The sequence below is a fragment of the Leuresthes tenuis genome, unplaced genomic scaffold, assembly GCF_036924035.1.
Source record: "Leuresthes tenuis unplaced genomic scaffold, fLeuTen1.0.hap1 SCAF_22, whole genome shotgun sequence".
In the NCBI taxonomy this organism is placed as follows: Eukaryota; Metazoa; Chordata; class Actinopteri; order Atheriniformes; family Atherinopsidae; genus Leuresthes; species Leuresthes tenuis.
In genome coordinates, this window is record NW_027325376.1 from 7,090,088 (window position 1) to 7,104,383 (window position 14,296).

The following is a 14,296-nucleotide window of genomic DNA, read 5'->3' on the forward strand; positions in this document are numbered from 1 at the left end:
GTGTCTTTTTATCATCTAAACTGAAAGCTGTGAAAGCTGCGCCCTGAACAAGTAAAGTCAGCCTGGAGTCTTTATGCTAGCACATCTGTGCAGATGCAGATGTAAGTGTTTGCTCCTGTTTTCTTCACCCGTCAGTGAAAAGATGAATCACCGGTTTCAGCCTGGCCTGACACTGGTAAAACTGTGCAAAGGGCACGTTGTAAAATCTTATACAACACATTACACACGCATTCATGGGTGTGACCTCATAGAAGGATGGGAGAAATATGACTAACACTGTGTTTGGACTTGTTCCCATGGTGACATTTACCTACAGGCTGTTGAGTCATTGAGTTAATCCTTCAAGACAGAGAATATGGATTTATGGGAACTTTTTTGTTTATTCTTACAAACATATTAGACAAAAAGAACAATATATCCCCTTTCTTTTGTAATTCTCACTCCAGATCTTCTCATTGCTTCCAGAAGACAACTTAAAAGTGAATAAATCAGAATTCAAGAGGAGCTGGTCCACCGCTTTCTTCAGCTAAACGATGACTTTGGCAAAGCAGATCCAGTTCACATTTGAATGCTTCCTTTACTTACAGCCCTGATTCAGGGAGGTTTCTCTTATTTTCTCTGTTTTTTGAGTGAGAGGGGCGGGCTGTGCCTGCAGCAGGCCGAGGCAGGAAATGCTTGTGTGTGTGTGGGTGAAAGAATTTGTGTGTTTAGGGACGTGTTTCTAATCGGATCACTGCTTTCCTCTCCAGTCTCTGCTCAGACGTGTTTCGTGTCGCCGCCACTCACTTCCCAAGGTAAGTCTGAACAGGAGCTTTGTCTTTATTTTTTAACTTTGTTGCACGAGCCCACAGTTTTTTCTTGCTTTGTCTTTTCACTTCCCCCCTAACACTTGTATTTTTCCCCTGCTCACTTACCACATCCCTTTTCGTGAAAGCATCTGAAGAATCTCTTCAGTTTCATTTCTTCAACAGGCATCTTTTCTTCCTTATATCCTGTGACACCTCCCTGTTATCAGTAGGAAAATCCCAATCACTCCTTCCTTGTCTCATTTGCTACACGTCACCGTATTTGCAGTTGTTTCACAACGTCCCTAAAGTTAGGAAGCCGAATAAAGCAGCCTCAAAGTTGTGATAAAGTTCATAAGTTTGAAGCTGCTTTCACGTCTTTAACACCAGACAGGAGGGGAACATCCGGTTTGATGTGGCTCTGACAAAGTCGCTCAAGTGTTAGATTTATTTTGACACCACGATGGTTTACACAGAGTTTGTAACTGCAGGGAAACACATTTTTATGTAATTTCCGAGTAGTAGCCACAGACAGACTCCTGGGGCTGAACAAGTTAATATTTCAGAACAGGAACCGAGGTCTCACATGTTCTTGTTACCTGCAGTAGTGTATTTCAACATGAATATGATGCTTTCTGTCTCAATTGCTTCCCATTTGCTTCTTTATCCTGTCAGTTTCTCCCTGTTTGCATCATTCTGTTGTGCCTCTGTCTTGATTTCAGTCTTGTTATTGCACCACACACCGTCCACCCAGCCATGCAAACACTCATGCTGATCAAGCAATAGATTGCTCTTGAGTCTCTCCACGCCTGCTGCTCTGAGCATATTGTCTGATCTTAAATTTCTGCGTGCTCAACAACGCATGAGAGACTGATTGGTTCAGTGACCCCTGCAGCCTATCTGTGCCCTCGTCTCTCCACCTGAACTCCTCCGTCCACTCTGTTTCCCTCTCTGCCTGCTTTCTCCTCCATCCAACCAGACACCGCTTAACGCTCCAGCAGACCCGTTCAAGAGGGCATCTTTTCATCTTCTGCTCACTCAGGCTGCCTTGTTTTCCCTTCTGTAACCTTATCAAAACTCAGATTAAGACTCGTTGTCATATCTGTTCAGATGACTATACTGAATAATATATGTTAACGAGAATAAAGATTCAATTACTCTTTAAATGAGGCCGTGAAAATAAGTGTACATCTAAATTTACTCTAAATATGAGAAACTGCAGACCTCTCAAATAAAAAGCTGTATTGTAAATCTGAAAATTCTTATGAGAGCAACTATGCTTAAAAACTATTTTGATGTAATTTTGAAGATTTGCTTTGGGACAAGTACCTTTAGATCCAGACCTACAAAGAGCCCTAAACTGAAGAAGATATTCATGTAATGGAATAAACAAATATTCCATATTTCATATGTCTGTTGGCATTTACTAACAAAAACAAATGCAAATAAAAGAAAACATTTGAATATATTGGAAGCTCCAAAAAAAGAATTGTATAGTTACGAAAACTTAGTTTATGCAATCACCTTTCAAGCTCTGTGGATTTAAAAAAATACAATTAGTCATCAGTCTGATCATCCATGTTTCTGAGCTTTGATCATTTATCAATACAACTAAAAAAAGGCTCATCTCACACCCAAACTTAGATGACTCTTGGGAACCATAATATGATTTGGAATGAGAGTGAATTTTCCAAGAAGGTTCACAGTGGATATTTTAATAAAGTGTAGACTATATATTTAAAAATCAATGTATGCAGTGACTGGTCTGAAAAGCAGAGCCGATGCACCGGAAACCTGGATGCTTTCAAAATGCATGTTTTCCATGTTTCCCTGCTCCAGCACACCTGATTCAAATGCATGGCTCCTTATCAGGCCACTGCAGATCTTAATGACGAGCTGATCATTTGAATCAGGTGTGCTGGAGCAGGGAAACATGGAAAACATGCAGGGTGGGGTGCCTTAAGGACTAGGATTGGGAAACACTGTGCTCGACGACATCCAATTGCATACAAGTACTAACTCATTTTGAGTGCAATAGGAAAGTGTTTAATCTGCGTTAAATCCTGTGTCGAAAGACTGCCGTAGTCACAGCTATTTATCGGCTCCGACTCCAAGCAGCATTGATGAGAACCAACAAGTCCTCTAACTGAAATGCTAATTTAAATCGTTTGTTTGAACCCCTACAAATAGCTCATAAGCAGAAGGGAAATACAGCTCATATGAGTGTTTCCACACAAAGGTAGACGTCATTCTCAAGTCTTTTGTTTAAGAGGCCGCAAAGTCTTCATGAGGATGAAGGTGTGGGAGTGGATAGAGCAGCTTAGTGCTCAGTGCAGTGGCCCCTGCCATAGTCCCAACTTTAGGACCTGCTGTGTTGTTGAAGCATGTCACCGTTAGCTTTTTGGCTTAGATTGGCTCTTTTTCCATTGAATAAATCGTTCACTGTGTGGGTGAAAAAGGGCGATTCGCCTGCATATTTGGGGGCTTGTGATATCCCGGTTTAATCCAGCTTTGTAAGTGTTTTTCCTGTCAACGTGCAAGACTTGGGTGAATCAGGAGATGAGGGAAGAATGAATAGAACGATGCAGGAGCTTTCTCTTGCAGGAATGATCATCCTAGTGTTTAGCTTTAGCAAGGAACCAGGAACCCGACTCTACCCCCTCTACACGGCGCCCTATCCACAGGCCACAGGTAGGCTTTCATCACTCCGGCTCCAGTTTCCTCCCACATATAAGCTAACCAGGCTAGGTGAGCTCAAACACTTCTCCACGGCAGGCCTCTCAATACCTTACAACTTCACACACACACAGCACACACACACACTTCAGTGGACACGCAGAATGGAGCCGGAGTCAGACAGCATGCCGGAGGTACCAGAGGAGATCATACAGTTAAGTGGACCGGGGCTTTTTTTCTGTACTCTGTCCAAGGCTTTCCACGCACTGTAACCTTAACCCAGGGGCCCCTGTATGTGTTGATTCGGGCCCTCTTTCTGTTTCCTTGCTCTCTTAGCTCCTTTCCCCCTCTGTGTTGCCGTATTGCATGTGTTCAGATATTCACTTTGGTGAGCTGTCATATCTCTTTTTATCTTATTTTGATAATTGCATAACTCAGGAACCGCTGCAATGGCTTCCTGTTTATTTAACCATAATGCTGATGTTTAGCACCACTGTTCTCAATATTTTCACAACTTTCAACTGCCCAAGTGCTTATTTAAGCACATATTAAAGGAGAGTTCACTGTCCCACATTGACTCTAATCACCATAATCAAGCCAAGAATCTGTTTTATAGTCTATCTTTATCATTTACAGGTGATGCATGGCGCCTTTCTGCAAGCAAAATTGAAACATAAACTTGCTTACTGGCTTATATAATTATAGACTGTTAAGAGATTGCTGCACCTGAATGGTGTTTATTTAAACCCAGTAATATCATTATGACTGTCAAAACTTGTAAAAAAAAAAAAAGTGTCACAATCTACATGAATTTGCAGATCTTTTCTTATCTGGAGAGGATACCTCAGCAGTTTCATATAGCTTCAACAAGCTTGCGATAAAGTTGAAAATGTTGTCATGCGCTATCACTCTCTTGATTCTTATCTGTAGAGCTAAAACTGCAACTATACCTCACTGTTGTCTTATGTAAAATATTTTAGAATTAAATACTGGTCCATTTTTTTTAATCCTCTGGTGCTAAAGTCAAACATGTCATGAGTAAATCTAGTTGTATTCTTGACCCGTGTAACTATATAAATAGATAAACTAGAGTTACTCCCCTCCGTTCTACACCCAACTCAACCCTTCAAGTTACCGTTATGGCTTTGTATGGTGATGGTGAGTTTGTACTAAACATTATGATGTCACAGCAAATATGACCCTTTATGTTTTGAATATACTTATTCATCACTGCACCTTCAACACTTAAAGACAGTAAACTCCATCACATAACGTGAACCACCATCTAACTCCACCAGCTCAGGAAGGTCTTTACATGTAGCTGAAGGCTTGAAGTCTCATTATTTAATCAAGTTTTCCAAAAACAGAGGGAGACTGAACACATGATGAACTGTGTTGTCTCTCCTTGTAAAGAAGACAATGAAGAACAGCTGAAAGCAGATAGTTTCAGCTTCCTTAAAAGACTTAACTGTTAACTTTATCTCTTTGTAATTTATTAAAAAAATAATAAATGAAACCATCTGCCATAGATTTGAGGCATTTCTGCAGCTGATTCCAAGCAGAGAAGGAGCAGCATACTTAACACCTTTAGAGATGGTTAGAAGGAGTAAGTCTTGAGGGTGAAGACATTAACCGCCTGTACATTTTCAGAAGATGGAGCGGAAGGAAGCCAAGAATTGCTTTGTATATAGAAACATACCAAAGTCTACAGCAGAACAAATCAGACCATCTAAGTTGAGCGTTTTCAGGTTTGTGATGAATCTCAGTGTTCCGTGGTAAACTGTACATGAAAGCATTGCAAAGAAGAAGAAGAAGAAACAACATCTTCTTAATCCAGCAAAGATATAAGTGATAACGACTGGCCTACTCATGACGACTCTGACTCTGATTAGAAAGACCAGACTTGATTCTACAGAAAAAAAGCCCACATGTAACTTAAGTTGTTGGATACGAGGCAGAATCAATGAGTCAGAAATCAGAAGGTATTTGTATGGAGACACTAATAAAAAATAGTAATAGATGCAAAGTTCTGAGGCTTTGTTTTTTTATTTGAGAGCCAAACTTAGTTGCCAACCTGTACTTGGTTGCATATTTGTTGGTATAACTTGGCAATTTTAATACTAATACAACAGTCCTGCAATCAGTTTCGCATTTCTGAATGTTTTAATGCTCAGTTAGTGTTAGTTAGGATTGTAGGGAGCTCTTTGGGAAGTTCTGAGGGCTCAAATGTCCATAATTATTCCTCCTTTAATGTGAGTTTTTTCTTAAATATTTGTTCAAAAATCTTACTGAATTAGATTTAAGATGTTTTAATGCTCATGAAAAACACCATTCATGAAACCAGCATGATAGTCTGGTGTGGTAGAGTGAGAGGCGATGATGTGGTGGTGACTTATTTGTGTCGTGTAAATAAAGCACACGGAACCCGTCGTAGGCAGGAAGAGGCAGACGTGTGGTTGGCTGACATACTGTTAATAATAACATCTGAAAGCGCTGCAGCTGCTCTCTCCTCTCTCTAAAGAGTTATTGTGGAGATAAAGAGTAGGTGGCATGCCGTGTCTTATTCTCATCTGTGGCATGATGCAGCCTGCAGATAACCACACCTGCTTTTGTGCGTTGCATGCATAAAGGTGATGTTTTGGTCATTAAGAGGCAGTGTAATTGCACTCATCAACCTTTAAAGGCAGATTGTGTTTTGGAGGCGCAGATAAAGTTAAACCACCTAACTCTCAACAATCCAAGTTTTCTGTCAGTATGGATTGTGTGTCTACTTATCCGTGTCGACAGAATCTCGGTCAACTTACTCTCATGAGAGGTTTAACTTCCTCTTTTACTTCTCCTTATTCCAATGGCAAACTGAGCATCGTCTCATGAACACAAGTAGTGACACAACATCGTGTGCTTACAGTTCCTGTATAAGCCAAGTTCTTCCCTTCATGACTTGTGTGTGACTCAGGCGTCATGGGTTTTTCACAAGCTTGTCTACATGCCTCCTTCCCTTTTTTCTTACCAGTCTGCTTCTTGTCTTCTCTCCATGCAGAATGCTCCCATTCAAGCCTGCACCAGGTCAGTTCGGCCCAGAGATCCGGGACCCGGGTCTGTGGGTGTGGAGGGTGGAAAAGATGAAGGCAGTCGTGCTGGATCGCTCCGAGGTGGGAGCTTTCTTTAATGGAGACTCCTATCTGGTGCTGGAGAACCGTGGCGAGCAGGGAGCCGACCTCCACATGTGGATAGGTGAGAGACTGGAGGCTGATCTGGCTTTTGTGATGAGGTCCCAAAGGGATTGTTGACAATTTTTAGGGGTAATGGGAGTGTAAAATACATTGAGTTATGCTGCATCCTGCAAAAAAATAAGCTGTTAAAAAAAACACACTCAACATAAGGTTTTTTGAGAAAAGGCATAATCAGAGTTTCAGATGATGAGATATTCTGATTAAAAGAGAGGTGGCATGACTTAAATCCTTCAGACCTGAAAGCGGATGCCTATCCCATTTCTATTTTACTCCAGCCAACAAAAGAGCTAACCATTGTGCGGGCATACTACACACCTAATTCTGGCTCAGTGCTGCGGCTGAAAAGCTAATAACCCTGCCAGTAATGGTGATGACACATGAGACACAGCGCTGACCTGCCGCAGCATTGTTGTGAGGAAAGAGGCTGCATGAAGAGGGATGGAGCGATGATGAGAGGGAGAGAATCCCGAGGGGGCAGCAGGGATAGTTTTTGAGCAGGTCCCATTAAAAATGCAGCAGGACCGTTACAGTACTCAAATGTGGCCCTTGTTTCCAGCATGTATCCGGTGCTTAGGTAACACTAAGCTGATTGTCACGGCTTGGAGAGCACTCTCTTTGCTCAGGCATGCATCTCTCTGAACCCTCCTCTTCCTCTTGTTTACACATGTTGAACCTGGAGGTGTCTTGGTCCGATATTTGGATATCAAAGATCCAGTAGTTCTCAAGGTTGTTGCTCCTCGTGTTCTCCCCCAAACTCTTGATAAAAGCCTATGAGCTCAGCAGTGTATTTTTCTTACAAAATTTGACCTAATAGTTTTAAACATTCCACAAGTTTGTTGAATCTTTCGTCTCTGTTCCAGGTGAGAAGTCGTCCCGGGACGAGCAGGTAGCATGTGCCATGCTGGCCACCCAGCTGGACAACTTCCTTGGCGGCGATCCCGTTCAGCACAGGCAGGTTCAGGGCTTTGAGACGCCAGAGTTCATGGAGCTCTTTCCCAGAGGGGTCAGCTACAAGGTGAGCAGTGAGGACAGACCTGCTTCTTGAAACAGTCAGATCTTTAACGAGTGGAAACAGCAGAGAGATGTGTGAAAAGGTGATATGTCATGTGTTATCGGGTGAAAACTTACTTCCTCTGCCAAGATTTGAGCCAGTGAGGAAAAAACTACCAGACAGAATTTCGATAGAGGAAGAGAAAAGGAGGAATTAATCCAATTTTATCATGAATCAGACCCACTTACTTTAGATCTCATTTTAAACAACTTGCTGTTATAGAGGATGTAGAAGGAGAAGCTAAATTTAAGCTAAATTTATGTTCTTTTCATTATTCATCTGCTGTGTGAAAATGTCTCCATAAGAACTAAGTTTCATAGTTCAAGTTGTGAACTAACTTAAAACCTCCACATATCAGAATTGCTGATAATATATTAATAATATTCCTTGAGATTAATATATTTGCAGATAACGTAGTCTCCGTCTGCCTGCAGTTATCAATAAAATTATCTTAATTATCATTTCTATCAAACTTCCTTGTAATTAGAAACGTTTACCTCACGGATTACACCCCATAGCAATTACCTAAGTTTGTTTGATCAGGTTGAAAGGTTGAGGGTGGGTCTGTTTTATCAGTACTCACCTTTTTATGACTTCTGTGACAAAGTTCACGTCGTGTCACTTTCACAGTAGCTTGGCTGAGCTTGTTAAAACAAACATGGAGGTTAATGCTGATGTTTCCCAGCAAACATGCTAACATCAAACTTAAAATGCCTTAGATATTCAAACCACGGTGCTCTTCAGTGAACGTGCCTTTTCCCTCACAGGAAGGTGGCGTGGAGTCGGGCTTCAGGAGGCCTCAGGGCGGCGGGACGGTACACAGGTTGTATCAGATCAAAGGGAAGCGAAACATCCGTGCCAAGGAGGTGGAACTGTCCTGGAGCAGCTTCAACAAGGGGGACTGCTTCATCCTTGACCTCGGAGAGGTGAGATAGAGCATCTGAAAGAGGGTCTGAGCAAACAACAAGTGCAGCCAAAATGATTTTTAAATTAAATAGTAAAACAATTTGTGAAACTCAACCTGCATTCAAAAGGCACCTGTTTCTGTCTGTTGTGCTGATATGATGCTGACCCGCTGCTCTGCAGATTATTGTGTCATGGATCGGATCGCAGGCCAACATCTTTGAGAAGCAGAAAGTGCGTGAGATCGCTTCACTGATCCGAGACACAGACCGACACGGGAAAGCACGCATCGTGGACACCAACGAGGGGGAAGAGCCGGAGGAGATGATCAAGGTGAAAGCAGACTTTAAATTTTGGTGTTCTCTTTAATTATCAATCACATTTGGATGTTTGAAAGGAATTAGATGAAGAATTTTACTCATGAACTCTATTCCTAATAATTTCTATGACTTTCCGGTCAGCGATTACAATAAAAATGATTTGAAATCCTCAGAACTTTCTTTTTCTGGTGTTTCTGGGCAGGTCCTGGGACAGATGCCAGCACTGGCAGAGAGCACGCCAGAGGAGGACAGCAAAGCTGATGCTTCCAACTCTGCGTCCCTCTACAAGGTGATTCATCTGCGGAACTTGTGCAAAGATATCACAAATCCCCATCTCCAGTAAAAAGTGGTATGAAGTGAAACCTGTCTGTGTTCACACCTTAGGTGTCTGATGCGACAGGTTCAATGACTATGACCAAGGTGTCAGAGAAGAGCCCGTTCGCCAAGGAGCTGCTGGTCCGAGATGACTGCTTCATTCTGGATATTGGCGCCAACGGAAAAATCATTGTCTGGAAAGGTGAGGGGAAGAAAAAACACCTGAGCCCAAACCTGCTGTCGTGTTCCTCCTGATATGCATACAGACGAAAATGATAGTTGTCAGATGCCATGGATAATTGATATCTATTGAAATCAAATTTTAATGAACACGGTGAAAAAGGATAAATGACAGTGTGAGGTCAAGGTCTCGAGTCTTTCAGCAGGACAACAACACAAAGCAGTACAGAAGAATGTTTTAAAGAATGTGTTTTTTCTTCTCACAGTCAACATTTTTAGGAAAATCCTCTTGTAATACAAAATTTGCATTTGTTTTTCTGTAGAAACTGTATTTTTAAGAAAGGCATTTTCAATAGATTTTTAATTTGATGCCAGCAAAACACTGAAAAAAAGGTGGTGAAGATAGGAAAATACACTATTTACAGCGCTCTGGAAGATTGTTCAAACAAGCAGATAAAGTAGTGACAGGTGCAGGTGTCAGGATTGGGTATAAAAGGAGCCGCCAAAGAAACCAAAGATAAGTTTATCCAAGCAAGACTGGGTCATAGTTAAAAAAGTAAGATGTCTTTCAACATCTACAGTGAATAACATTGTAAAATAAATGAATGAGTCTGAGTCTCAACACAGTCCACAACTTCATCTGGAAACGTAACTGTATTACACAAGAGGGAAGCTCCCTGGACTCAAGCTCGTATCAGAGGGACAGAAAGACAGTGGACACGTCTGGTTCTACGTGCCAAAGATAAGAAGGATCATCCAGGCTGTTATCAATGTGTTAGGTTATGGTATAGGGGTGCATCAGAGTTGTATGTTGGATCAAGATAGCGTCTTTTCTTAGAAGTCCAGGGTTATTTTCAGCTGGACAATGCATGGCTTCATTGACTCAGAGTCAGTGGGCTTGACTGGCCTCCCTGCAGTTCAGATCTGTCTCCTACTGAAAATGTATGGAGCATCAATCAGACAACAGTAACCACAGCTGATGAGCAGCTGAGATTTTATAGGAATGGGCAGGATTTAAAAAATAAAAGGACACATGATGTGTTACTGCCATCATATTTCTTATATTTTCTAAATATAAATAGTAAATCATTGAAGTAACTTGACTTGACTATGATTGCATCTCTGTTCTTCTGTCAAATGTCTTGTTTTTCATGAAAAATCTGACAATCCTCAGTTTTGCAGCGTCATAGTAAACCTGTTTATAGTTTATTCATGAATCTTTTAATTCCCATTATTATATTACTGATCATATAAAAAAGTATAGAGCTATAGCTAACAGCAACTCTGTGGAGGAAAGTAGAGCCAAACCACCACAAGCTGATCCTTTTTAGTGTGTGTACCAGTCCAAAGGGACATGTAGACTGTTCACGATGCATGAGAGTAGGGAAACAGGCCACAATATCCGCTACAACGCTAACTGTGTATAAGTATGTTCTAGAGAAATCCAGACTCTCATGAGAACTACTGACTAACCTTCAGGAAATGGAGCAAATGCTGAGGAGAAGAGGGTGGCCCTGCAGATGGCGGACAACTTCATCGAACAAATGAAGTACCCCAGGATGAAAACACAGGTGCCGCCTGCGACTCATGCAGAGATTAAACATCACAAGCACATTCTCAGGAACCTCTCTGTTACTGTTGCATCTCAGTAAAGTGGAAGTGATTTAGGCATGAAACGGGCAGTAAAAGTTTATGTGCTCTGTGCTGCAGGTGGAGATTCTGCCACAGGGGAAAGAGACCATCATCTTCAAGCAATTCTTCAAGAACTGGAACTAAACCTTTCACCTGAACATTTGACAAATCTTGCACTCGAGAACAAGCTGCACATCGACACACAGAGAGAATCTGATGTAGGGAAAGAAAAAAAAGGTTTAGTTTTTTTTTTTTATATGAATTCACTTGTATGTACATATTTGAAGGCGGCGCGCAGACAGAACGCTGCAGCTTGCTTTGAGCTTCGGTAGAATCAGAGATGTGATGCCACTTTTATAAAAACAAACTTTTTTTTCCTGTAGTGAGAGTGTAAAGATACTAAGAGAAAAATATATCTAAAAAAAAAAGAACCTCAAGTTTGGATTTTTTTTTTATATTTGTTCAATAGTGTCACAGATTGTCCTGCATTTCAAGAATAAATCTGAAAACTACTTGTTGCTTTTGGATCTTTTCTTTTCACCAAGGGTGCTTCCCAACCACACCTCTCCACCCATGACAACAGTCTTTACATAACCTTTGTTAATCCGTACCGGCTGGTTGAGAGGACGACACCATAATTACCTGCAGTAAACACACTCACAATGATTAACTTCAAATGAAAACATGTGGTTCAAACATGTTTAATCAAGACTTCGTATCCATTGTGCTGTCAGTGCACACTTCCACGTTGTGTGTATAATTCTACAGATAAAGATTTTTTCATTCAAAACTACTCAAGCTTCCCACTCATTTATCATGTTGACATTAGTTCAACATTCATCAGCTGAGGTTGAATATTGCAGATGGATGCTGCAGACAACATTTTTCTGTCAAACCTTGTAATGCACACCACACTGTTGGGTTGTTACTGACTGAAATACCATATGAGTGCACATGTTCACAGTACCAATGATATTTCCTTCATCTTAGTTCATCAGTAGCATGTAGCCTATAAGCACAGTGACGTTATTACGTTTAAAATCTGCGCTTCATGTTGCATCTTACAACCTGTTCTAAGACGCTTCATTCAGCTTTAATTAGATCAGGTTTAAGATGAATTCGAACTGAAGATTATGGAGACAAATCAAATTTCAAATTTAAATTTCTTTTAATGATACACATACTGTGAAAATGAGCAAATCCCAGGTTTATGGAGGATCTGAAGCTTCTTTCTTTGCAGTTGTGGTAATGCAGGCAGTGGAAGAGTCCCATGAGGATTTTTTGAAAGCTGTAATCCCAGACAAACTCACCCTGTGTCACGATCCTTGTATGTTTTGTGTGTTTTTACTGGGGAGCCTGTTTGGTCTCTTGCCATTTCCTCACCTTTCCTCAGTTCCCTCCATCCAGTCGTCAGCTCCACTCACTTCACCTGTGTTTCTTCCCTCATCCGCCTTCGCTCACTGATCACCCTTCTCTGCATTTAAACTCCCGGTTGTCATTCAGTCAGTGTCAGATCCCCATCAGACCATGGGTAACATGGTTTTCCCCATCTATCTGATTCAGCTTCCTGGTTATGTACAGTCTAGTTTTCGTTATTTTTCCTTAGGTTTCTTGCCACTCCAGCATTGCTGTGATTTTTTGTTCTTAAATAAACAGTTTCCTCCTGGCTCCTATCCCGTGTCTGCATCTGCATCCTCCTTCACCTCCTCCTCCAAACGGCGACACTTTGTATTCAAAAATGAACCTACTGGGTGAACTACAGCTGAAATGGTTGAGCAGGCATCAATCGGCCCGGGTTTGAACCTGTCCTGGAGCCCTTTCGTGTATATCTTCCATCCACTCTCTCTCTGCCCTCCTTCCTGTTACTCCACCCACTGTTGATTAAAGGCCACTAGTGACACCCCCCCCCAAAAAAATGTATCAACTCCTTTCCCACTTAGAAGAAAAACAAATGTTGTGCTTTTCTGTTTTGCAGCAGCTAGATGTTAAGCCAAACTCTAACTTCTCACACTCTACTGAGAACTACTGATTATACATGAGGAGATGGGGCGAATGCTGAGGAGGAGAAGGTGGCTCTGCAGATGATGGACAACTTCATTGAACAGATTAAGTACCCCGGGGGGAACACAGGTGCTGCTTGTTACTCATCCAGAGATTAAACATTATAAACAAGTTCTCTCACTTCACATGAACATCTCTGTGATTGTTATAGCTCAGTAAACTGTAACATTATAGTGATTCTTATTCTTCTGCTTTTCCTGGTTGATTTAATTCAAATCAATTATTACCTTCTTCTTTTTTGATTAAGCTCTGTGGCTGGATGCAGTAGTACATGTATCCAGGCTTTAACATTGACTTTATTGCTTCCCTAAAATTAATGAATACCCTCAGTTCCAATATGGTGTATATACTGTATGATCTGAAAGTGAAGCAGATAACTAGGTCATGAGTGATGATGGCACATTTATGAAAGCATTACATGTTTCTATGTCATTTATGTGTTATTTGTTTTATGTTCTCTATCATTTGAGTTCAGTCTTTTCTTAAAAGTACTGTATATTGTTCTTGTATCAAACCACAAAAATCTGATTTTAATTTCATGACATTTGTTGAACTTTCTCATGTTCAACTCCTGTTTTGTCTGACTGAAATATCAGCTTACCGAACATTACAGAATGTCAGCTGAGACCAAAAAAAGGGACAAATATATTAGTGGCAATGCATCTAAAGTGCGAATGCTCCATATATGTCAACTTCGATGTGATTCAAGGTCAGGTGAAAACTTTTATGGTTTTATCTTCTCACCTCAATGCAATAAAGGTCTGCTAATCCGACTGATTATGGCATGAAAGTAAAAGAAATACAGTTCCTGGAAAGACTGTAAACTTATTGTAAACTTTAGTGTGTTGACATTCTTAAGTTATATTCTAAAGTTCAATACGAATCTCAGCTTCTTACATAAGCTGCAAACGTGATTATAGACCTCAGAGGTTTAACGAGTTGCAGTAATTCCAGGTCAAAATCAGAATTTGTGCGTCACTCGCCCTGATAACGACGCTTATTGCTGTTATAAAAATCTCGCCTCTCTGCCCTCACTGCCACGAAGCTGACGAGGTTTCTTTACAGAGAAAAGATTTCCCTCACCGTGAGATGCCATAAAAGAGTCCAAAGATCAAAGAGGTCCATGAGGAAACAAAAGCA

The 14,296-nt window shown here is 41.0% G+C and overlaps 1 protein-coding gene across 1 annotated transcript; it reads left to right on the plus strand.

Annotated features, from left to right (window-relative positions):
* The first annotated feature begins 698 nt into the window (after window positions 1–698).
* capgb (capping protein (actin filament), gelsolin-like b) lies at window positions 699–11,312 on the plus strand. Its single transcript, XM_072376929.1, has 9 exons — window positions 699–794; window positions 6,502–6,695; window positions 7,555–7,709; window positions 8,513–8,671; window positions 8,832–8,981; window positions 9,171–9,257; window positions 9,353–9,485; window positions 10,943–11,034; window positions 11,174–11,312. Exons 2-9 carry the CDS (start codon window positions 6,503–6,505, stop codon window positions 11,237–11,239), a joined length of 1,035 nt encoding a protein of 344 aa, XP_072233030.1. The 5' UTR covers window positions 699–794; window position 6,502; the 3' UTR covers window positions 11,240–11,312.
* Window positions 11,313–14,296: the final 2,984 nt, after the last annotated feature.